Below are 22,913 nucleotides of genomic sequence, written 5' to 3'. Positions count from 1 at the left end.
CAGTGTTCGTATGGTAAGAATACAACCAACACCACTGGTCCTCTGATAATCACTTCTAAATCTTTCTCACCCAATCCACCCAAGACAACATAGTAACAGTTTTATTTCTTCTATTATCTGTCTTTTCTGCTAAGGGCAGTAACTGAGTTACACCAATTTTAACAGCAAAGTAACAACCAAGTCATTAAAAACCAACCCAACACCACAACAGTTCTGACAATCACAAAAGGTTATGAACTGTCCCTAAAGGGGAACTGAGCTGATGCCATATCTGGTTCTATAATGGTAGCAGAGGCCTTCCAAACTCACTCTATTCATTTCCCTGAAGAACTGTTCCAAGTCAGCTACCAGACCACAATCTGCACGCTACACCCTAGATAATGGATCCCACTGTCTTTTCAGAAAGATCATTAGAAAATTATCAAATGGTAAAAATTAATAAAAGCAACATATGATGGAATGTTACAATTTTATATATAACATATTTACATTATTTTATCTATTAAACAATATGTAATTTATATCTTCTTTATTATTTTTATATTTATTTATTTTATATATATAAGTATATGTGCAAACGCTGAATTCCAGGACATTCTAAACCCTATTATGGTCAGTGTTGAAATAAGCCCTTCACAACCAAATTATTTTTCAATAACTTCTATTACAGAATTGGCCAGCAGCACCTCTAACAAGACATGAAAAAATTTGTTCTGGCATGTAACGGGTGCCAAGGTGAATTACACACATAACTTTAAACTGGTTTTACTAATTCATTGATGTAAAGACTGAAGCCTGAAAAGACCACAATAAATGAAGTTGGATTTTGTGTTCAGCTTTAACAATGTGCTTTCATATAATTATCTTTTTACATAAACATTAATTTAAATAAAAAAAATATATTTAAATCTAAATTAATTTAAATTTATATACTTGATAATTTGGTAAAGCTCCCTACCAAATTCCCACTGCAAGGAACTCCCTAAACCATGACCTGCAATCTTAAAAACGAAAAAAAACCACCACAACCAAAACATTCTGTAAAAAGTTTTATAACAAGTAAGTTGTTCCAGCTTGTTATTTTTCTTCAAGTCTTTCTTAATTGTGAAATTTCTTCTTCTTCCGATTCCTCTTCCCTGCTGCAAAAGCTGCTTTTTCACTCATGATCTCCTGATACTTCTTTTTATTATATCTGAACAAAATAGATAATTTACTTTTAAGCATGATAAACCAAAGTTCAGGAAAAGATAACATGGAAAGTACTCTACATATATAGTTTGCCAAACTGAGTTCTCTCATGTTTTCCAAGTCAGACTTCTTTAATTTTATACACTTATGCATAGGTAAAAGAAAATCAACACTTGGATTAATGATAAATGCAGGTAAATTTGTTTTGGAAGTAAATTTGATGAAGAATCATTAATTTTGGCATAAACAAGGGGTTCTTCAATGCATACACAATCACATTTTGGGCAGTTTGCTAAAACACTGCTACTGCTCATAGTGCAAAGATTCATCAATTTTGACAATACTATGGACAAATTATACCCACTTTTATGCTGCCTTCTCAGCAAACTCAAGATAATCAACCTTAGTCTACTCAAGATTGAAAACTGAGATGAGATTAACACTAAACAATGAACGGGATATACATACTGAATATAAGTTGCTAACTCCTCTAATAGATTCTTAAGTACCCGTACCAATTACCACAATGGATTACTGCACACTGTGCAGCACTGAGGCTTTTAATTGTGACACTGAAACCTGACAAATATCTGCACCAATGCTGAAGTATCTTGTTAAAGCCCTTTATTAGCCACAACATAAATTAACTGATCAAATTTCAAAGACATTAATTTTAAACAATAGCTTCTAATAAATACCTTACAAATCAGGGCAAGCCAGAAAACTAGTTAAGAAATAGCTATGCTAACTTGCCTTCCCAACATTAGTAGTTCATTTATGAGCCTGACAACATTAACCTTATAATCCCAAATAGTGTACTACTTCCAAGAAAACATGTCATTATGTGAAAAAAGAAGTGCAGATTAACATCATGTAATAACCAATATCAAAACAGATCAACTAAGAGATCTACCCCAGAAACTGTAGGTTAGGCAGACATTCATTAAACCAATCACATTCTTCAAGTAAGACTTCCAGCGCAATTTTAATTCCTGTGACAGCTGGCAGACTGACATGCTTATAAAATGAAATCGTATCAACTTTCATAGAATTACAGTCAGCACTTTTCTATCAATTATGACAAGCAAAAATATTCAGTCTTTAAACAACAAAGAGAGTGCATGCATAGGCATAAATCCCTTGTTCAGAGGCCTTGGTTTTGGGTGTAAGCCTGTGCAGACACTTATTTTAGAAATGAACCAGAATAGGGCTGATATGTTCTCTCTTCAACACTGACATTATTTTAAGAGTGGCTGCCAATAGCAATGACCCAAGTTGGATAAAACCCTTTTATGAATATCAAAAATATGCTGTCTCAGTCTAACTATCCCCTGTCCCTTAGATCTTCTCAATGGCAGTGCTGAAACAGTCTAAAAAGTTTTCTCTGAAGTATAAAAAAACTGAGTAAAACCAACAAAAAAGAATATATAGTTAAAAATACTCCCCTCTTACATAGGATATTAGAATTACAAAACCGTTTTTAAATACCTTCTAAACTCAGAATCCGCAAGCAGCTCTTCGACAATTGTTCTCTTCCTTTGTTTCTTAGGGATTCGACTATGGTAAAAGTCTATGGGAGAATCAACCACAGTTCCAACCTAGAAAACAGAAATTAAAACATTCTTACTGTACAGCAAGGTGTTCATTGTTTTGCCTCTCCCCCCCTTTTTTTTCAAGCCTCAGCAACAAGTGTAAAGACGCCTACAGAGAAAATCAGACTGGTATCTTAAGAAAGAGCAAAACCTCAAAAGAAGTAAGCAGTGTTTCGTATGCAGAGTCACTTTTTGTCTCATTGTTTAATGCACAGAGGAGGGCCTAAGCTTTAAGACTGTACAGTTTTCAACACTGGACTGCTGCATCAACGCATCTTAACTCTTTCCTGTCTCTGTCATTGTGGTGGCTTTGCTAGATGGCTACACAGCAGTTAAGCCAGCTCTAATACAAGGGCTTCATCCTGGAATGCATCACATTTTTTCCAACAGGCATGTTAGCCAGTTCTGATGATTCGGGTTAGTAGTAGAGATACATGGAGTGAAAACAGACCTGCCAGAAACATACAAGATCCACCTTTTAAAGTGAAGTGGTAGTATTTTGAGAAATGAAACCAATTTCCTCAAGCACGCTAACTATTCAAACAGGTGTAAGTAGATGGAAATCTATTTTTACAGTTTCTGCAGTAATTATTTTCTTTATGCAAACCACTTCAAAGCTTAGAGCTACAGTGGTAAAAATTCCGGGCTGATCACAAAGCTAGCTGTCTCCATTCAAACTGTATTAGCTAGTAAGAAAATAAATGCAGTAGTTAAAACCAGCTAATATTTAAAAAAAGTGGTGAAAATCTAGTCCACTGAGGGTTTACAATATGGATTAAGGCAGTTGTTTGGTCAATACTATGAGATAAGCTGACATTAAAAAAAAACAGCATATACATATATGTAATATAGAGTTAAGCAGTTGTAAGCTGCAGCCAAGTAATCAAAATACTTCAATAATTAAGCTATGAAATTAAATCAACATAGAGGCTACCTAAAAAATATGCAGGGAATAAGAACAGCTGTTCACAACTTCAGCAGTACAATGCCACCTTCTGCTGCTTCCTTACCTGGAAGTACTTGGGTAGACCATCTCTATCATTCTTCTTATAAAAATGCTTAGGGTCCAATGAAGCTCTCATCTTCAAAACTTTAAGATCATTTTTCAGTTCACTTGTGATTTCTGGGGCTTTCATACCAAACCAACCGTCACCTGTTGTTTTTGCTCGCTCTGCCTAGGATGCAATACCAAGAATAATAAATTTGCGTTCAGCAACTGCAACAGGATACAGCAGGGAACTCTCCCCTTATTATGACCCTTATTATGAAGGTCATCAGCACTGTATTAATGACAGATTTGTACTGTCTGAGCTCATGATGTTTCAATTCACTGTGCCAGTGACTAAAAGGATGGCTTTTCACAGGATGGCTGAAGGAAGACACTAAATGGCAGTTCATCACTCCACTTCCAGTGAGGCCTGTTATATGCACACAGTCCCAGGACAGCGCTTTCTACCAAAGCCTGTTTTGTTATTTGAGGTGTTATCAACTCTTCACTTACCCTGCGCTGTTTCTTTAGCTGATGAAGTGATTCCCTGAAGGGTGGGACACATTCCTTTTTTTCAAAATCTGGAGTTATTATACTCTTCTGCAAGAGCTGTAAGATTTTTTTTTTAATGTTAGTTGTTTCACTGATACAAATTTTACTGCTTTACCGTATGTACAGAACCTACTAAAGGATTCATGTAGAATCTAAGCAAGCATTGTCATGCAATACTTGAGCTTCTCTGATCCACAATGAAAGTAGTAGGGATCCTCAAAACAGAACCCTGATGAAAAACAGAAAGCAATTGGCTAGCTCTGGAAGAAGCGAGAGAAGCAAATGCTCTAGAATAGAGTGCTATCATGGATGAGCCTAAGAAAACATTCTCAATGAAAATAACACACTTCCTTTATCTCAAAGGGTGCTTTTGAAATAAAACTGCTAATTCTGCATTAGGGAGAGTATAGACCTTTATTTACTGAAACTCATTCTTGCTATGGACTAAAAATCTTGTTAGCAGACCTTCAGCTTGTGTACCATTAGACAAAACTGCAGGTATAATCAACTTCATTTTATTTTACAAGATAACACTGGTATTTGCATTGCTTTTCAGTTTCTGAAGTGTCACATGTATTTAAATTCTTACCATTAAAACCAAACATAAATCCACACTTTGCCCAAAAAGAATGGAAATTCCCAGCAAACGATAAAACAGGATACTTTAAAAACAAGTAAGCCAACCTTACTAAATTAACATCTTTGTGTTACTACAGTAACAGGTAACTGCATAATTGTAAACACATTACCTGGTCCTTCTTCTTCTCCTTCAGTTGTTTAATTACACTTGATGTAGGCTTCTGTTTTTTTGCATCAAAACTAATATATAAACCTCCAAGCTTCTTGATATTCAAACCAGGGTCTATGCTGCTGGAAAGATGTAAACTAAAAGAGAGATAGTTAATGATTAGAATATTGTAACAAGCATGCATCTAAACCACCTACTGTCCTCAGAGAAAGATAAACAGAAACAATATGTTTCTCATTCTTCCGCAAACAATATATGTGGCTAACTCAAAAAGAGGTTTTTGATTACAAGAATGCTTAAAAGCTATAAAGTATTACAGAGAAATATGGTAATGTCTAAAGAAGTACACCAGATATTTATTGTATATTGAATGCTTATTAATACAATCCCTTTACAACTTTCTATTAAACTGTGATTAATCTTTTATAATGTCTTTACACTGAATGTTTGGCTAGGTTTTTGCAAGACTTCTGGCATACCTGAAGGTTTTCAGACGATTAAGACATACTTATCCAACCTAAACAAAGTATTATGCTTCAAACATATGCAGCATACAAAAGAATTTTAGCTGGAGTCGGACTATAAAAGCTCAAGAGGTCCCATCCAACCTAAATTATTCTATGATTCTATGCTGGCCTGATTTCACTTGAAGTGTCACTGTCCCACAGCACAACAAGAACTGGAAACATGGAAGTATATGTGACTGTTTAGGATTAAAAAGCATGACCTAATTAGGCAATAATATGTAAGGAATTTACTGGACTTTTTGTTCTTTATATCCAAACTAAGAAATCAACAGTTAAGAAAACTGTGACCTGAATAAGCGATTAAGTCAGCCTGACCAGTTTAACCCAATTTCACATTTTGTTTTTTAAGCTGAACACATACCAGGCCTCCAGATGCCTAAATATTTCAGAGTTCTCTTCTGCTATATACAAAACTGAAAAACCCCCAAACCCTGAATTTGTGGACTATATTTGTATTTTATAATCTGTGCACCCCCACTTTCCATGTCAATATGATGAGACTACTCCCTCATTTACTTCATATCATTTAGCACTTAATTTACATATCCTATACATATGCTTGAATGAAATGCAGATTCTTTAGTTATTCCCAAAAAGATACTTACACGTCAATCTTATTTTTCAACAAATCATCATCTTCATCTTTCTCATCTTCATCTATCAATTCCTCTTCAGCCTCTTCTAGATCCGAGGATTCTTCATCTTTTTCACTTCCTTCATGCTTACTTTCAGCATCACTAGCTTGGTCTACCTTATCTAGATAATACTTTCGGCTGGAACTCATGCCGGGCTCAGTATCAATTACAAAAAGCCCTTCAGCATGCAGTGAACTGTCTTTCAAAGGTTTGCTAGGAGAAGGAGTCCTCTTATCTGCCTCTTTATAACACAGATTCTCTTCAACTTTACCTATGTCTGCCACATCACTATTTTCAGATCCATCACTTTCACTGCTGTGGGATACAGATTCAGCATATTCTCCTGTTTGGTCTTCACCACAGTCCACATCAATTTCAAGCACTCCGCATCCATCAACGCTATCTGTTCTTTGTACAACAGCTTTGTCCTTCTGTGGGCTGCTCACGGCACTAGCTTGCTCACCCTTTTTTAATTTGTCAGCATGGGTGAAAGACTGCTGTGTATCTGCCTCAGCATCTGCTCTTTTGCATTCTGGAATTGTTTTACTTTCATTTGGTGTTTGTTGCTCTTTGGATTCTAAAATTTTTTTGGGACTCACGCAATCAGTCAAAGAAAGATCCATACGCTCTAGTTTCCCCTTCCTCCTAAGTATTCTACTGTGTTCTTCTTGTATTTGGCCACATGCTTCCTCTGAATCATCTACCCCAACCGACCATGCATTTTTTACTGCTTTTTTTCCAGGTGATTCAGTGTCACTTAATTTCACTTTTGTAAGACTGCTGGGTATTACATTATTCAAAACATCTTCTTTCACATCTTCACTCTGGGTTGTATTGGCAGATTTGGAAGAGTACTTGCTTTTAGGTGAATTGCATTCTTTATTATCCTCAGTGATAGAGGAAACATCTTCTGCGTCAGAGACAAGTTCTGATTCAGGTCTAGAAGCAGAAATTTTTACTGGCTCAGATTTAATGATGTCCTCTATTAAATTCTCATCTTCTGAAACAACTCTCTTTCCTTTCTCAGCCTGCTTAGCATTTTCTGCTTGTGATTTCATTTGCATGCTCCTAGTAACTCGTTTGGTAGTGATGGGTGGTTCCATATGAAAAGTTAAGCAGCACGACTCTGCATCAGCAATATCTTCACTCTGGGCTTTGTGAACTGTATCTGGCTGCAATTTCTTTCTGCTGTGCCTGCTTCTTGTAGTTCTGGTAATATTAGGCATCTGGACACCAGAAACAGCAGAGGAACACGACTCGGCTTCAGAGACATCATCTTCATCCAGAATGCTGCTTAACTTATTTAGAAAAGCTGTCTTGTCATGTCTTTTTTTGTCAGGAGAATCCAGTTGACAAGGAACCACAATTTGTCGTCGTCTTGTTACTCTTACAAACAAAGGTGTGTGAACACCAGACACAGCAGAGCAATTGGATTCTGTTTCTGACACATCACCATCAGCTGGTGGTTCAGCAACTGAACGAACAGTCGTGTTCTCATTTCTAGTAATTTGCATCTCTAAGATATCACTGACATCTGACTCTGTTTCTGCATGTTCCACCTCTTCAGACTGAGATTCCCGAATTACCTCTGGCTTATGAACTGATTTACTTCTTCTTCTAGTCCTCATAGACACAGGAGTACTAATTTCAGCAGATGCCACCTAGAAAAGGAGTAAAAAAAAAAGTGTGCCATTGACAAATAAAATAACCCCATAAAAAGGATGCTATAAAAATCACTAACAATCTTTTTAAACAAATGTACTCTAACTGACAACATGTCTCCATGGAACCCCATCTATGTGGAAGAAGCGTTAACAAACCAACCCTTGCTTATCTGTTTCTCCACTGTCTTTTGGTTTAAGGCAGGAGAAGAAGCACACACGTTCATTAGGAAATATAAACAAATACATAAAGAAATATAAACAAATATCTTCCAATTCTAAAAAGGCCTGGCAAGCCGTCCTGGGAAGCAAATCCAGAAGCTATGTTCAGAAGCATTCAAAGATTTGCTCAACTACAAAACACTGAAGCCTAGCAACTGGCAGAGTACGTCCCAAAATGATTTCCATAACCAATTTTAGGAACAGACTGGCCTTGCAGCAACAGCAACACTCGGCATAATCTGCTTCTTTAATGATGCTTTAAGTTACCTGGAAGGCAATTCACAATTTTTAAAAGAAAAAACACTCTGCAACAACAAGATCTTCCCGAAACACAGAACCATGTTGGAACAACATAAACTATGCTACCTAAACGATCAGTATTTACGCGAATATTTGCACATCTAGCGGAAAAGCCACAGAGAAATGCTAAAGTAACTGCACTGCAAAGACAAATAAACAATCAATACCCTAACCCTTAACTCGCAACGTTAAATGGTGTAACAACCCAGAGCAGCTGCAAGCCCCGATGAGGCAAGGAGGTGACAGGGCCGACTACAGCAGGGTGCCGCTACGGCACCGGCGGGGCGGGGCGGCGCGGCAGGCCGACCCACTGCTGCTCCTGCTCCTCCGCCGCTCGCTGCCGCCAGTTCGGGCTCCGCCGCCGCCGAGCCCCACGGAGCCGGCGGGCTCCATCGCCCGCCCGCAGGCGCCACCGGGGTGGCCCCCCGTGGCGAGGCCGCGTGTGTGTGTGCGCGAAGATGGCTGCCGCAGCGCAGCGCCGCCCCGCACGGCCGGTGGCGTCCCACTGTCCGCGCCCCCCTCCCCCCACCGGCTCCCGGCCCCCCCCCACCTCCGCCGCGTCGGCGGGCGCCGAGGGGCTGCCGCTGCCTCCCCCGCCCCGCGGCTCCTGCTCCCTGCGCCGCGCCGCCGCCCGCCTGGTGGCTACCATCTTGTCAGGCGCAGTGTGCCCGCCCCTTCCGGCGACGCCGGGCGGGGCAGGCGGGGCAGCGCGGCCACCACCTCTCCGCCCCGCCCGGGAGGGCCGAGCCCCGCCCCCGGCCGGCGGGGCATAAAAAACAGATAAAACGGGGACAGAGAGGGAAAAGGAGCAGTACGGTGCGGTGTGTGGGCTTGGTGTTGAGAGGCACTGGGGCAAGTGCAGAGTAGCACAGCGTGCTGCAGGGGAGAGGGTTACGTGTGCAATTGGGTGATGACGACCCAGAGCGTAGGACCCTTAAGACCACTGTATGATAAAGTGTAAGATACCATTATGAAGATGATAATTCATACAAAGCACAGATTAAAAGCCTCCAAGAATTTCAAATTTTAATTCAAACTTTCAAGTTTCTCACATAAGGAAATCCCATCTCTCCCCCTTTGATGAAAAACAAATTAATGAGACAACCTGATAAAATGTTACTCTATCAGTGACTCTAGAAAAATAAGATTATCATGTCTTAAAGGGTACTTTTCTGCAACAAGCAAATTGTTAACAGTTTACAGAGAGGAAATAAATAGTTATGCCATTAGAGCAGCCTATACATTGTTTATCTCAATTCTTGTTTTGCAGCATTTCAATTTATAAAACCGAGCACACAAGAGTCATACAATACAGAATGTCAACAGCCAAACACAGAGACAGAACATACAGATAGTGGTTAATCATCATCAGCACACAACTCAAAGCTGGTAGGGAAGTGATCTTGTAATTTTGAAACTGATACGCACTGACCCAGCACTAAAAAAAACCCCAAAGTTTGGTAAGGAAAAAAAAAATAAATTTTTATTAATGCATTACTAGATCCAATTCCTCCCCCTCTCGTTTATCAAAAGAGCTGAAGTAGTCCAGGAGAATTTCCCAGTATTTGCCACCTACAGATAAGGACTCAAAAGGTATCTTGAAAAAGATTCATCCTTTAACTTAGTGGAATGGATTATAGGAAGCTGACACTCTAGACATTACCTACAGGCATTCAAATTCTACTAGCTGCCTACATAACAGAATTTGAACGATGTTGGTGAAAATTCATTCCCTTACAGTCCAAAACTCAAAGTATGTACAACCAAGTTAATGAGTACTACTAGTATGAACTCCTGCTCCTACCTGAAACCGAAAAGCAAATGAGTATTTCAGACACGTAGTATCAAGCTCCTGCTGAACTAAAAGTTGAGCTTTTGCTATCTATTCTGATTTAAAGGCCAAGGAAATTAAAAGGCCTTTTTGATAGAAAGACTACATTAAACCAGAACCCTTGCCTTAGCTGCAGCAATCTCCCTAGGATTCAAAAGCCAGCATGCTAAGCTACCGCCAAACAGAAATACACCTAACCCTTGCTTGCATCATTTCTGAATGGCACTCAAGCAGCAAAGTTTCCTAGGCAACCCCAAAAGAAGTTATCCATTTTACACAATCCTATAGTGAACAGCTTCAACATGTACCATCTGTTCTGACTTGGCCGATTCCGATTGTGTAGTCACAAGTATCAAAAAAACAAGCCATGGTTGAGAAGACAACAGGCACAATTCCATTTTTGATTAACAGATTTTTTTCATCACTTGTTTTCTATTCCTATTTTAAACAATTTGCACAATAACACATTTTCTATTTCAAATAGTAAAGATGCCATCACACTTGTGCAAACACTAAACAAAGCATATTGAGGCACAAAGAAGCCAGAAGGAATTCAAGTAACAGTCAGAAAGTAATTTGGAAGATGCATTTTTTTTTTTTTCCAAAATCATACAGGTCTTTTACACTATATTAAAAATAAATCAATTTTCCCATCCACACAAATTAAACAGCGGACTTGCCTATATATACATACCAAGTAATGAGACACCAGTTAAATTTTTGGAGGATAATTTTTCATAAAAGATGACAATTTTTATAAAAACTAGTCCTTGAATGCTTGAAATCTATGTACCTACCAGATAAGTAACTATTATTTAAGAGAAATTATTTTTTTTTTAAATAAAAATATATAAGTTTCTCTATACTACCTAATGGCAGCTAAAATATAATGATAATTTTACAGTGAACTGGTCATACAAAGAAAAATATTTTAAATTGTTTCTCTAGAGATAATTTCATCTGAAAACAAACAAACCCAAAATATTTCGTATTTTAAAGGAACTGGTCAATAGGTTAAAAATAGTGTTAGAACACTGCAGACACTCCTGACATCACACTGAATAATTACAACTTTTGGTCTTTGTTACAAATGCTGTAAAAGTGTCTCTATGAAACAAACAAAAAAAAACATGCCAAAAAAGCAATGTTCCCCCCCATCCCCAAGAAATTAAAACAGTAAGCCATTAAAAAAAAGAAAAGAAAAAGTGGTTTAAGAGGCATTTCTTTTAGCTTGAATGATATAGCCTTTGGACTTGATAATTCCTCTGCTTTTAACAATTACTGAATACCGGAGAAGCCATAAAGGAATCCATTCATGTGCTTTCATGTTCTGGATGCTTTCCTGAAGAACTTCTTGGAAACTTGCTTCACAAAGTAATTCTGAAGTTAAAAAGGGATATTCATGCTTTAAATAATGTCATGTAAACAGCTGCAAAGAGCAACACTTAGTAAAAGAAGCCTTTTCCTACAGTCAAAAATCTTAAGCAGTGCCAGATATTCCACAGGTCCATTCTTCCAGAATGCACATAGGATAAAAGCAGCTGAGTATTACAGAAATCTTCAGGACACTTTTTTTTGCAACACTGAGTATTTCCCACAAAACTAATTAACTGAGACTTCTACAATATCAAATAGTGTTGATCAGCAGAGCCATTAGCAAGAAAAAATGAACATTACATTTGAGGAGCTAGCTAGACAAACCGGAGGCAAGTAAAGCATAAGCCTGAAATCAGCTGAGTACTGAGCATTCTCAGTTACGTCTGCAGTCACTGGAAGCTCAATATTTACAGCATCTCCCATAACTGGGCTCATAATAAGCACAAGCCCAGAAAGCATAAGAAAAACGGGCTTAAATGCCACAAAGCAGAGAAGAAAGGCAAGTACAAATCCTCCTAGTTTCCTCTGAAAAGTCAGTCAAGGGAACAACCTCTTTGATGAGGAGTCTTCCCAAAAGACAGTCTCAATACTCTTCAGCTGACCATTACAGAAAAGTTAAGCTTAGCAAAGAATCACTACTTGCTTTGTTTTCTATCCAAATCATCTTCTCCTTCATTTCATGACTCTTGAGAGAGAGTATTAATTAAATTGCAAGTTACACTTTGGACTTCACAGGACATGGAAACTGTCAGACTGAACAGCAATTCATCCTGTCTGCTGCCAGAGCAGTGCTGATACAGGCTCAAGCACTGATGAAATTCATTGGTTGTAATAGTTGTACTATAAAGCATGTACTTCATAAATAGTGTTTTACGTAATTTTTTTCCTTTGGGGGGGGATGGGAAGAAATGAGAAGGAAGGAAAAGTATGATCATCATGAACAGCTGGTCATAAAGAAGAATGTAGGGAAGGAGTGAACTAAATATTGTTTAAGACGTCTCACAATTCCAGCAAGCTATTTAAGGTGTCATTATAGTGAAGAAGATCAGAGGGTGTTTGAGAAAAACTAATATAATATGCCAGAACATTCTAGGGAGCTGGTAACTCAGTTCTAGAGTCTAAAGGAAAGCCTCCAAGTCCTTCAATCATTTATAAGTGAATCACTGCATAAAACAAGTAAAGAATTTACACCAACTCTTTTTGTAATAATGTTATTTTAACTCACTACCTTGAAAGAATCCCACCTAAAGTATAATAATTTTACATGTTGTCCTGGTTTCAGCTGGGATAGCATTAATTTAATTCCTAGTAGCTGCTGTGGTTTGGATGTAGTACAAGAATAGTGCTGACAATACATATCGCTTTAGTTATTGCTAAGTAATGCTTAGATTAAGTCAAGGACTTTTTCAGCTTCCCATAGAAGCTGAGAGGCAGCATAGACATGACAAGCTGGTCAAAGGAATATTCTATACTGTAGACGTAATGCTTAGTTTATAAATGGGGGTTGGATGGGGAACAGGAATCCACAATCGCTGCTCAGGACAGGCTCATCATGTGGTGAGCAACTGTACTGCATCACTCATTTTGTACATTCTTTTATCATTATCATCTTCTCTTCCATTACGGTTCTATTAAACTGTGTTTGTCTCAACCCACGAGGTTTCCTCCCCCCCCTTCTCCTCCCCTATCCCACTGGGGAAGCAGAGGGGAGTGAGTGAATGGCTGCATGGTCCTGGTTGCTGGTTGGGGTTAAACCACTACACATGTCTAACATTACCAAACTACTCAAAAATCAACTGACCGTCAACATTTCTATGCAAGCTATTTCACAGACAAGTGGATTATCATTTGTCATTTACTGTCTTTCAGCAATACAACTTTCATTTCGTTCTAGGTTTCCTAGAAATAAGATGTTTTTAACAAATGTAGTACAAATTTCTCAGTAGTTTGTTGTTCTATTTACTTTATTTTCTCTGTTTAATACAATTTCAAGAAACCATACAAGGCTGAAAGATTGCCTTTTCCCCTCTTTCTTGAAGCAAAAGCAAGAATTTAATAGAAGTATTTTATAGAGGAGAAACTTTTAGAATCCTTTGTCCAGGATTCAAATGTAACTAACTCAGAACTTTGGAGAAAGATTATTCCCATTTTTGTACTGAATCAATGTATTTAGAAGTCTTCTGTTAGCTTATCCAGCAAAGCCTTACCTTTTGGGTCATTGTGAGTTAACAGCTGTATGTCAAACTGTTTTGCAAATGCTGTGAGATCAGGTGGCATCACACAACAGGAAGCTAGGTTCACCTGATTACTACTTGGTTTCACCTGAAAGTAACAGAATACTTTTATAAGAAAAAAATAATGTACTTATTTTAGTTGTTTCCCCCATGCCCTCTATTACAACAGAAATTTTGCTTTGAACAATTTGCCTTTGACCATTGTTTAGAGGTCTGAACACAGCTAATTAATTCTGCATGATGCTGAACAGGCAACTCCCACATCTGCAACTTCCTGCAGCACACTAACCCATTCTGGCTCCCTATCTGCTGTGCTCCCTAACCAGCAGCAGTTCTGTTCCCCTCCCCCACCCAGTAAAAATATTATAGGGGTATTACTTTGAAAAAGGCTTCAAATAAAAAAATCCAAATAAATTTTTGTTAAGGATATATAATTTGCAGTCTTCCATGCCTTCGGGTAAGTGCCTACATCAGACTAAGTTAAAAGGGACACTCTTCCACTGACTCTTTCCCTGCTCATCACAAACTGCGTTCATGATCACCATACAGGTGGTCATTAATCCCCCTCAACTGTCCTCTTCTCAGTATACACAAAACTGCAAGAAGCACAAATCAGGACTCTCAGCAGGACCTCTTATACAGATACAGTATGTCCACATACCACAAAAGAAACATCATAAGAGGAATATTCAAAGAACTAATAAGGAAACAGTAAATCCACAGGCTTACATGACCATGGGCACATACTAGTACAGACATCCATCACTCAAATGTTAAGAGGCAGTTAGTCACATTGGACAACAAAATATTGTGCTACTTCATTCATAGCCTGTCTTCCTCTTTATATTAAGCTTAGCATTCAAACAGCATTTTTCCAAGGGGAAATCCCTCCATTCGCAACACAGCTTAAAGTAAAAACAGCTATGTTTTCAGATTCACTGGAATATGAAGGTTTAAGAGTACTGTTTATGCTCTTTCCTAAACATAAAAGCATTCCAAACTCAAACCTTCAGTACTTCAAAGAACCTACTACTGAACAGGCCTGTGGTTTCTAGCCTTTCTCAGTCTGTATGTAAGAACACTGAACAAGTCATAGTCAGAGTTTGAGCCTCCCCCACCCTGAACAATATCGTGACCATCCACAAGATGCTGAAAATACCATGGCTAATTAATATTTTGTATATAAACCCATTTATGACAAATTTAGAACAGTGTGGCACCAACAAACCAACAGTTTCTCTGTCCTAGAAATGCTACAAGTAAGAAGTTTGTTCTCACCTGTGCCCACAGATACAGCTGCTCTAACAGTGTTTTATCTAGGTCAGAGGTACCTATGGCAACAATCTTTTTGTTTTGAACTAGATTTTCAAGTTCTTGCCAATAAGGTTGCAAATACTCCAAGGACAGGCTACTTCCATCTTCAATGGGAGGTGGGGCAATAATGACTGAGTCTAACTGAGCAACTCCGAGGGAAGAACATGCTGAGGAAAAAGAACAGAGACACTGCAAAATCTTTTATGAGCTACGAACATAAACAGCATGACTCTTCAAATTCAGCAAAAAACACACCTCCTGTTTCACTCCCCTATATTCCCATTCACTGAAACTCCAAGTGTATCAGCAGTCAAGGATAGTAATACAATGTTTTTAGCAAAGAAACAAACACACAGCTGAAGGCCAAGTTTCAATTGTAGGTCTTGGGGAAAAAAAAAAAAACAAATAAACAACAAAAACCCCACTACCAAACAAAGTGTGAAGCTTTTTCCTCCTTTCCAGTGTTAAAACTATATTTTTCTCTGAAGACAGTGGTGACATACAATTCTCGATTCCTTCACTCTCAATTTATTCCAAAATTTGTAACTCTCACTCTGAAATATAACTCAAGTACAGGGCATGGACTAGGAGAACCCATCCCTCAGTGTTCAAGGTCAGGTTGGATGGGGCTTTGAGCAACTGATCTAGTGGAAGGTGTCCCTGCCCATGGCAGGGGGATTGGAACTAGATGATCTTTAAGGTCCCTTCCAACTCTAACCATTCTATGATTCTATGTTTTGATAGATCTCAGGAGTTAAGACTAAAAGCACAGCAAAAAGAATAAGAGTTAGTAGCCAAGTAAATTATTTTCTTCTGGAGGAGGATTCTATCAATGAATTTTTAACAAATGGCACTACAGCTTACAATAAAGAGGCTATTAACTGTGGTATCAAGAGAAAAGAATGGTATCTGACCCTTTGTTCTTTGGTAACGCCTTATGCCCAACAGTCTTTCAAAGTGGCAAAGTTCAGTGCTGCTCACAATTGCCACTATGTTAGGCTAACAAAACTTTATGTAGCAGTACAGCCATTGTATTGTATTTTCAATAAAACTTAACTATTTCATCAGCTGCTTGCAGCATTGCTTTATTTCCTAAATAATCTCCGAAATACTGCACAGTTAGTAGCGAAGTTCACCATGTTAAAAACAACTGGCAACTAACAACAACTGGTAAGAACTATTGTATCACTGTTACTAAAACACCACACGCTATTAACTTTTTAACAAGTTCTGTGTTAAAGAATAAAAACTTGCTCCTGCTTGAAACAAGGAAACAGATTTGACTTTGTGTCAATCCACATTTAATTAGTTTACTGACTAAACTTAACATGTAAATATACTTGATTACCTAAGTCTCTCTTAATAGGATATACTTGTGACAGTCACTAAATACACCTCTTGGATGGAAGAGGTTCTAATTTTATTTCTAAATACTAAAGTAAATAACAAAGTTTGAGTTTCACACTTACCCAGGTCAACTGCATCTCTGATTGATGAAGAGTTTGATCCAATGATGAACAGTTTTGCTATTTGCAAAAAAACTGGAATCAATAACTAAACAAGCCAACTATTAAGTATACAGCTGTTTATTTTTGCTATGTACACTACTTATGAGTTCTTGGATAAACGGTTCTTAGAATCTACATCAATTACTTCAAAAATTGGAAGAAACCCCAACCTTCTGAAACGTGACTGCCCAATAAAGACACTGTTCTCTTAAATTTCAAAGTTGTTATGCAGTCTCAGAAGAAGAAATCATCCAGTTAGATGATCTAATAAGCTGTACAGCTAGGACTTAAGCATCAAGACACTAAGCAATAACTGTAACAACCTGTATAAAAACCCCAAACGTAACAGTACAAACAGACCTCTTCACAACTTACTGAGACTCAAAATGTACTAGAGTTAGTTTGGACTGCCTCCTTCAAGTTCATCATATTCAACCTGGAAAAATTATGCAAATAAATGTGCTTCCAATGCTATTTCTTAATTGCAGTATTATCTGTAATACTTTGCTTCAGAAAAGTCAAAGATTCACAAAATACATTTAAAATGTTGAGGGGATATAAGTTAAACTAGAAAAATGCCGAGTTGCTTTAAAACCTGAAATATGAATTCAAGTCTTTCTTAGCCAACTTCTAAATTACCTAAACTATGAGAGCGTGAACCAATGTCATTTGACTTTGCAATTACAAAACATGTTGGAAAAAAATACATGTATGAACATACTATTAACGACTACATATGAGACCTTTTTATGCCACCATATTTTTGCCTACGTTCTTACCTGAAACTTTCAACTCATCCCTTTCTTCAGGATTTATTTTTTCTACAGCTTGAGCTACAGTACATTCCAGAACCTCCAGTTTTTCCTGTAGTAAGTACATGAGACTTAGGAACAACTCTTCAAGAGGAGATAGTAAGTTCCTGAAGAAAGTTTTTAACTTTAAGTAATTTAAGAAAAATAAATAAATAAAAAGCCTTACAGCAGTTAGAAACAGAAACAGTATAAAAATGTAATGACAGAAAGAAAGTAATCCAATGCTGCTTGATCTCTGAGGGGAGGTCAGGAAAATGAAGCTATATGAAAGGCCCGATATGTATATGCCCCTAATACAAAAAAATTACAAATTACTGATAAGAATTATTTGAATAAGATTCAGCAGTGTTTTCATTTCCTGATGTGAAGAGATTGCTGTGCCAATTCAAACTGTTTTGCTTTAAAAAAAGCCTCATGACCAGCTGAAAAACACCTTGTTATCAGAATTAGGGAGTTTGGGTGTTGAGCAGGAACATCTTTGCATAAAAGTATTTTGCAATTTCAGTGAAGCCTATGAAAAGCCTATAGTGAAAATGCTGTAAAATACCAATATTTTTGAAACTAAAAATTAGCAAAGTTTCAGAGATTTCTCCCTGTGACCTCATTTAAGACCTGACTGACATCTCATGTCAGCTGGCACAAGGTGACTTATTTTATGTCTTTACCTACACGAGATTTTGTATTATACACACATACCACCCTGCCCCCAACCAAGAACTCTTTGGTAATTTTTGCTGCCCTATCAAAAAAATCCTCAAGTGAGTCTTCGAGTTATTCCATACAGTCAACATTTTAAACAGAAGTTAATTATTTTTTAAACTAATGGAAACCAATATAATTCATAAAAGAATTTGGAATTATGCAGTTAACAAGTTTTGACTGTAAAACCTACCTTATGCCAAATAATTAACTTTAAATGGATCACTACATCTTACAGAGACAAATGTTTATTTATGTTCTCTTCTTGAGAAATCATTAGATCTTCCACAAATCATTCAGCAATAACTGCCTCACCACACCCCAGTGTGGAATGCAGCAATGTGCAGTTGATGACACCATTATACAAGAACTGGTAACAAAACCCAAAGAAATGGTCAGGAACATTATTTAGGGTTTTTTTGTTTGTTTTTTTAAAGACGCATGCTAATATTTCATAGAGCAAATACTGTGTTTAGTGGGAACCTATTACCGCTTTGCTGAATTTCAGAAGCAATAGTGAAAGAGGAGCAGGCAAATACACTAAGATGTTGATGTCATACTCCCATGACTGGTTCTTAGAATTATGTGGAAGTCTTTACCTCTTAAGGGGAAAATTGCTACTTCTGCATCTTCAGAAATATTTCTAAGACAACCAAGGCTATGCTTCAGAGTTCCCTTCCGAATGGGATGATCTTCAGCTGTCTAGTTTGTCACCTCCATAGCTTAGATAATTCCCCGTTGAGTTTTTACAAACACACTAGCAAACTTCTAAGGTATACAGATTATTTTTTTTGTGATTGCCCCAACAATTAACTTGAAATCTTAGAGACCAGGACTTCTATTTTGTTAAGAATTGTCTTATTTGCCATCAACAGGATTCTTTACTTTGGTATTTCTTAACTTCTCCAAATTTACTAAACATTAGAGAAAAAGAAAGGGGGACGGGGAGAAAAAACTCTTAAGATATCTGGAGCTGCAGATATTTTTACAGAAATTTAATAGATTAATTTATATTTTAAAAGGTGTAACCAACTACATATTCCTCAGTTTTCATGTGTAACATGGATAACACGCACAACACCTCTCCTACCTGATTTAGATCTTGCCCAATCTTTGAGCTCCATTCAGTCAGCGTTTTCTGAATGCAGTCCCGCACCTACAAAATATTTTTTCATATTTCAGTGTAGTTATGTTATAGCTGCACAGAAATACAACAATTCAGAGGCGTGTAGGACAAACTGAGCAGGTGAACTAATGACACCATTCCTTCAACCACAGAAGATTCTTCCTTCACAGCTTCCATCTGAAACTTGTTCAAACTAGTTTACTTACATATTTTCCTCTCCTCTTTCACAGAGAGTTTTAGCAGTAATACAAGAACTGTACTTAATTTATTTCTCAGACCAATGCCATCTTTAAAGGAAAGAACAATGTCAAGCAACAAGAACTAGGGTGTGGGGCGTTGTGGTTTGTTTTTTTTTTTTTTCATAGAAATTCTTAAGGTACAATGTAGTTAGATAATGGTATACATACTATGACATTGTTAGAAATGAGATGTTACAATCCATCACTAAATACTCATTATATTAATTACTTCTCTTTCCAAGATACATCTGACCCTTTTCATTTACAGCCTACCTATTCCGTTGTGCCAAACTACTAATGCTTTAAAGTCCTTCATTACTGAATGGGGAACCTTCAGATCCTACCCCACACTTGCTTTTTGCTTGCATCACAGATGCAAAATAAACCTGAAAAGGATTCTGACCACGGATTTTTTTGAACATGGTAAGGCACAACTATTAAGTCTAAATCAGCTAATTAACTGCATATTTCACTACCAATGCTCTAGCATCCCTCTGATACATCTCAGGAGTTGTTAACCTGCAGGCTAAATAAATGTACTGCCAAGACTGCTATCTGCCACAGGTAGGAGCACTTGCATGAGCTGCTGCTTTACTTCACTTTTAGCAATATATTTTATAACTATATGGATACCTACTTTTTGTATGATTAAATAGCAATTTCCTCTGACATCTAACATTAATTCAGAGAGCTCATAATACTATGTACAACCTGGAAGCCCCCCCCCCCCCCCCCCCCCCCCAACAGGATATCACAAACTTTAAGATATAATCCAGTAATAATACTTTGTGAGCACAAATTCTATACATTCTTTCCCAGTCATTTAAAATGGCATAAAAAAACCCCAACTGTGTCAAAAGGTAAGAATTGGCTCCCGCCCATTAAATAGCTATCCACAATGCCGGAACCCTTTAGCCTATTTTGATGCAACTTATAATGTTCTTTCCCTTTCCCAAGGAAAGTGAGACAGTGCTAAATATGTATATTATATATATTACTACTTTGCAACTGTCGCACTTTGTATTTCTACTGCAGTTCGTATTCACGAGCCTCCATCTCCAAAGCACACCATTCCCCTGCCCTCAACACACATGAAAAGCAAAGTCTATTTGACTGCTTTGACCAGCTTTTCCAAATACAGCTACATCCCAAGACTCCCAACATTAGGGTTCATAGTTTGCAAAACTTTAGCTTACATTACCTGAGAACTATATACACACTAACTACATCAAATAGGAGAGCTAAAAGCCAATTTGTTTCTGATAATTAATACCTATCACTTGCTTTTGGAATTCCAGCAACTCTCTAAAGCAGGTAGCCTTATGTTCAAACACCCTGTAAACAATTTAATTTAAATGCTTTAACTGATTGGTTATGCACACTAGCCACTCTTTATTTAACAACCCTCCAGAAACTACTCACACAAGGGTGCCCATTACGATACAGCTATCTCTTTGCTACAGAATCTAGCCCTATTTCATACAGATCACAGAATGTAATAAGCAACCAGGCCAAATAAAAAAGTTATTGCCGCATTACAACTAAGGTAAAGCATGATGAATTTTTCCTTCTCATTACATCATCCTCCCAGTCACCTTTCTTACCATTTCTGCATGATTAACATGCAATCAACCAAATTGTAGATTATTAACAGTGCCACTACATAGCAATAACTAGCCAAACCCCCATAGTTCTTCTGGTGATTGAACGACTGTTTTCAGATTACCGAGTCATGACAAGACAGCAAATACAGTGAGATTCTGAAGTTCACGGCCACAGGATCTCCAGCCATTTTATCAAGATTATTTTAGATGTTGACACATACTGCTAAAGGTAATAGTTTTAAAGTGGTGATTAAAAAGTTCTTTCAACTTTTTAATAAAGAATGACAGCAACAACTAATTTTCCTGAGACCTGTCACCACCAACAAGTTATTAAAATCAATTTCAGGTTAGAAAAGAGAACGTTCATCATTTGTAACGCAAGCTCACATCTGTTCATATCTTCCTCTTGCGAAGGAAGCATCACGGGTCACATACAGCACTTAAAACTTGCAAGCCTTTTAATTCTTCATTCCCCGAGAGCACAAACACAGTCTGGTTTTCTCAGAAAAACTCTGAGACAGCAAAGCGCTTCCGGGGGCACCGGGACACACGCACGACACCCCTGCCTGTCGCTAGCGAGGCCCGTTGTGTGTCGCCCTTGGGCTCCCCGCACCGCCAGCCTGCGGGACGGCTTCCCGCCGCGCTCCCTCCGGCGCTGCCCGCGGACCGGCCCGACCGGACCCAGGCCGTTCGGGCAATTAAACCCTCTTCCCTTCGATGACGGGCAGCAGGCCGCGTTGCCCGGCGCCAGAAAAGCAAGCCCGACTCCGGATAACGCCTGGGTGGCTCAGACGCCCCGCGCCCGCCGGGAGGGGTACCCGGAGCTGTCCCCGCCGCCGCGCAGGCGCCCGCCACCCCCGCCGCCTCAGGGCGAGCCCCCGCCGCGGCGCTCTGAGGGGAAGCCCCGGGGCCCGCCTCCGCTCACCTCCTCTCCGGGGGTGGCCGGGCACTTCTTGCGCAGGCAGCCCCAGTTGAGGAGGTTGCCGGTCTGCAGGGTGAGGGTGGCCGCCCGCTCCAGCAGGGCGCGGGCGCCGTCCGTCTCCATGAGGAAAGCCTCGCGCTGCGGCGGCGACGGCCGCCGGGCTCCCCGCGACACCTGCGGCACCGAGCAGCGCCGCGCCGTGACTCAGCACAAACAACGGCGGCGGGTACAGGGGGGCGAAGGGGAGGGGGGGCGCTTTGTAACCGTGCCCGGTCACATGGCGCGAGGACAATGGGCGGCGGGGCGGGCCCAGGGCGGGAAGGAGCGCGCGCCCCGCCAGCCTCGCCGCGCGCCTGCGCGCCGCCCCTCACCGGGCCGTTGCCCTCAGCGGGGCGGGGCCGGGCCTGTCACCCCCCTCCCCACCTCGGCCGGTGCCGCCGCGCCCCGGGAGGGCTGTGGTGGCCGCTGAGGTGGAGGCTGGCCGTCGGTCCGCCTGGCTGTGCCGGGTGGGGGCGGCCCGGCGTTCGGTAACGCACCCCCGCGGCGGCAGGGCAGGCCGGGCCGGACAGGGCTTCCCCCGGGCCGTGAGTCACTGCGGTGGGCCCAGTGTAACGGCCGTACAAACAGGGCTTATGCAGCTGCTCTGCGGGCTTCGAAAAATTAGTGAAACTATCCGAATTTCAGTCACGACGCTTTCGAGTGACAGGTAGTCCTTCATAGGCACTGAGATAAAAAGGCCCCAAAAGGGAAACCAAACGCATATCTAGCTTGGTTGTGTTTACGTTTTGATGAAACTTAAAAGTTACTGTTAGGATGTAACTCCAGTTTTACACC

The 22,913-nt window shown here is 39.3% G+C and overlaps 2 protein-coding genes across 2 annotated transcripts; both read right to left on the bottom strand.

Annotated features, from left to right (window-relative positions):
- Positions 1-1,036: 1,036 nt before the first annotated feature.
- Positions 1,037-9,076, bottom strand: DNTTIP2 (deoxynucleotidyltransferase terminal interacting protein 2). Its single transcript, XM_082484216.1, has 7 exons — positions 8,964-9,076; positions 6,201-7,891; positions 5,070-5,205; positions 4,282-4,377; positions 3,791-3,955; positions 2,677-2,786; positions 1,037-1,192 (listed from the first exon to the last, which is right to left on the bottom strand). Exons 1-7 carry the CDS (start codon positions 9,060-9,062, stop codon positions 1,099-1,101), a joined length of 2,391 nt encoding a protein of 796 aa, XP_082340342.1. The 5' UTR covers positions 9,063-9,076; the 3' UTR covers positions 1,037-1,098.
- Positions 9,077-11,403: 2,327 nt separating this feature from the next.
- Positions 11,404-22,292, bottom strand: GCLM (glutamate-cysteine ligase modifier subunit). The gene is made up of 7 exons (XM_082483583.1): positions 22,083-22,292; positions 19,279-19,344; positions 17,457-17,541; positions 16,639-16,695; positions 15,134-15,336; positions 13,829-13,943; positions 11,404-11,624 (listed from the first exon to the last, which is right to left on the bottom strand). Exons 1-7 carry the CDS (start codon positions 22,200-22,202, stop codon positions 11,455-11,457), a joined length of 816 nt encoding a protein of 271 aa, XP_082339709.1. The 5' UTR covers positions 22,203-22,292; the 3' UTR covers positions 11,404-11,454.
- Between the last annotated feature and the right edge of the window lie 621 nt (positions 22,293-22,913).

Source organism: Vanellus vanellus, assembly GCF_965231255.1.
Source record: "Vanellus vanellus genome assembly, chromosome: 5".
Lineage (NCBI taxonomy): Eukaryota > Metazoa > Chordata > Aves > Charadriiformes > Charadriidae > Vanellus > Vanellus vanellus.
Note: the sequence above shows the minus strand (reverse complement) of the source record. Positions and strands in the feature narration are given on the sequence as shown.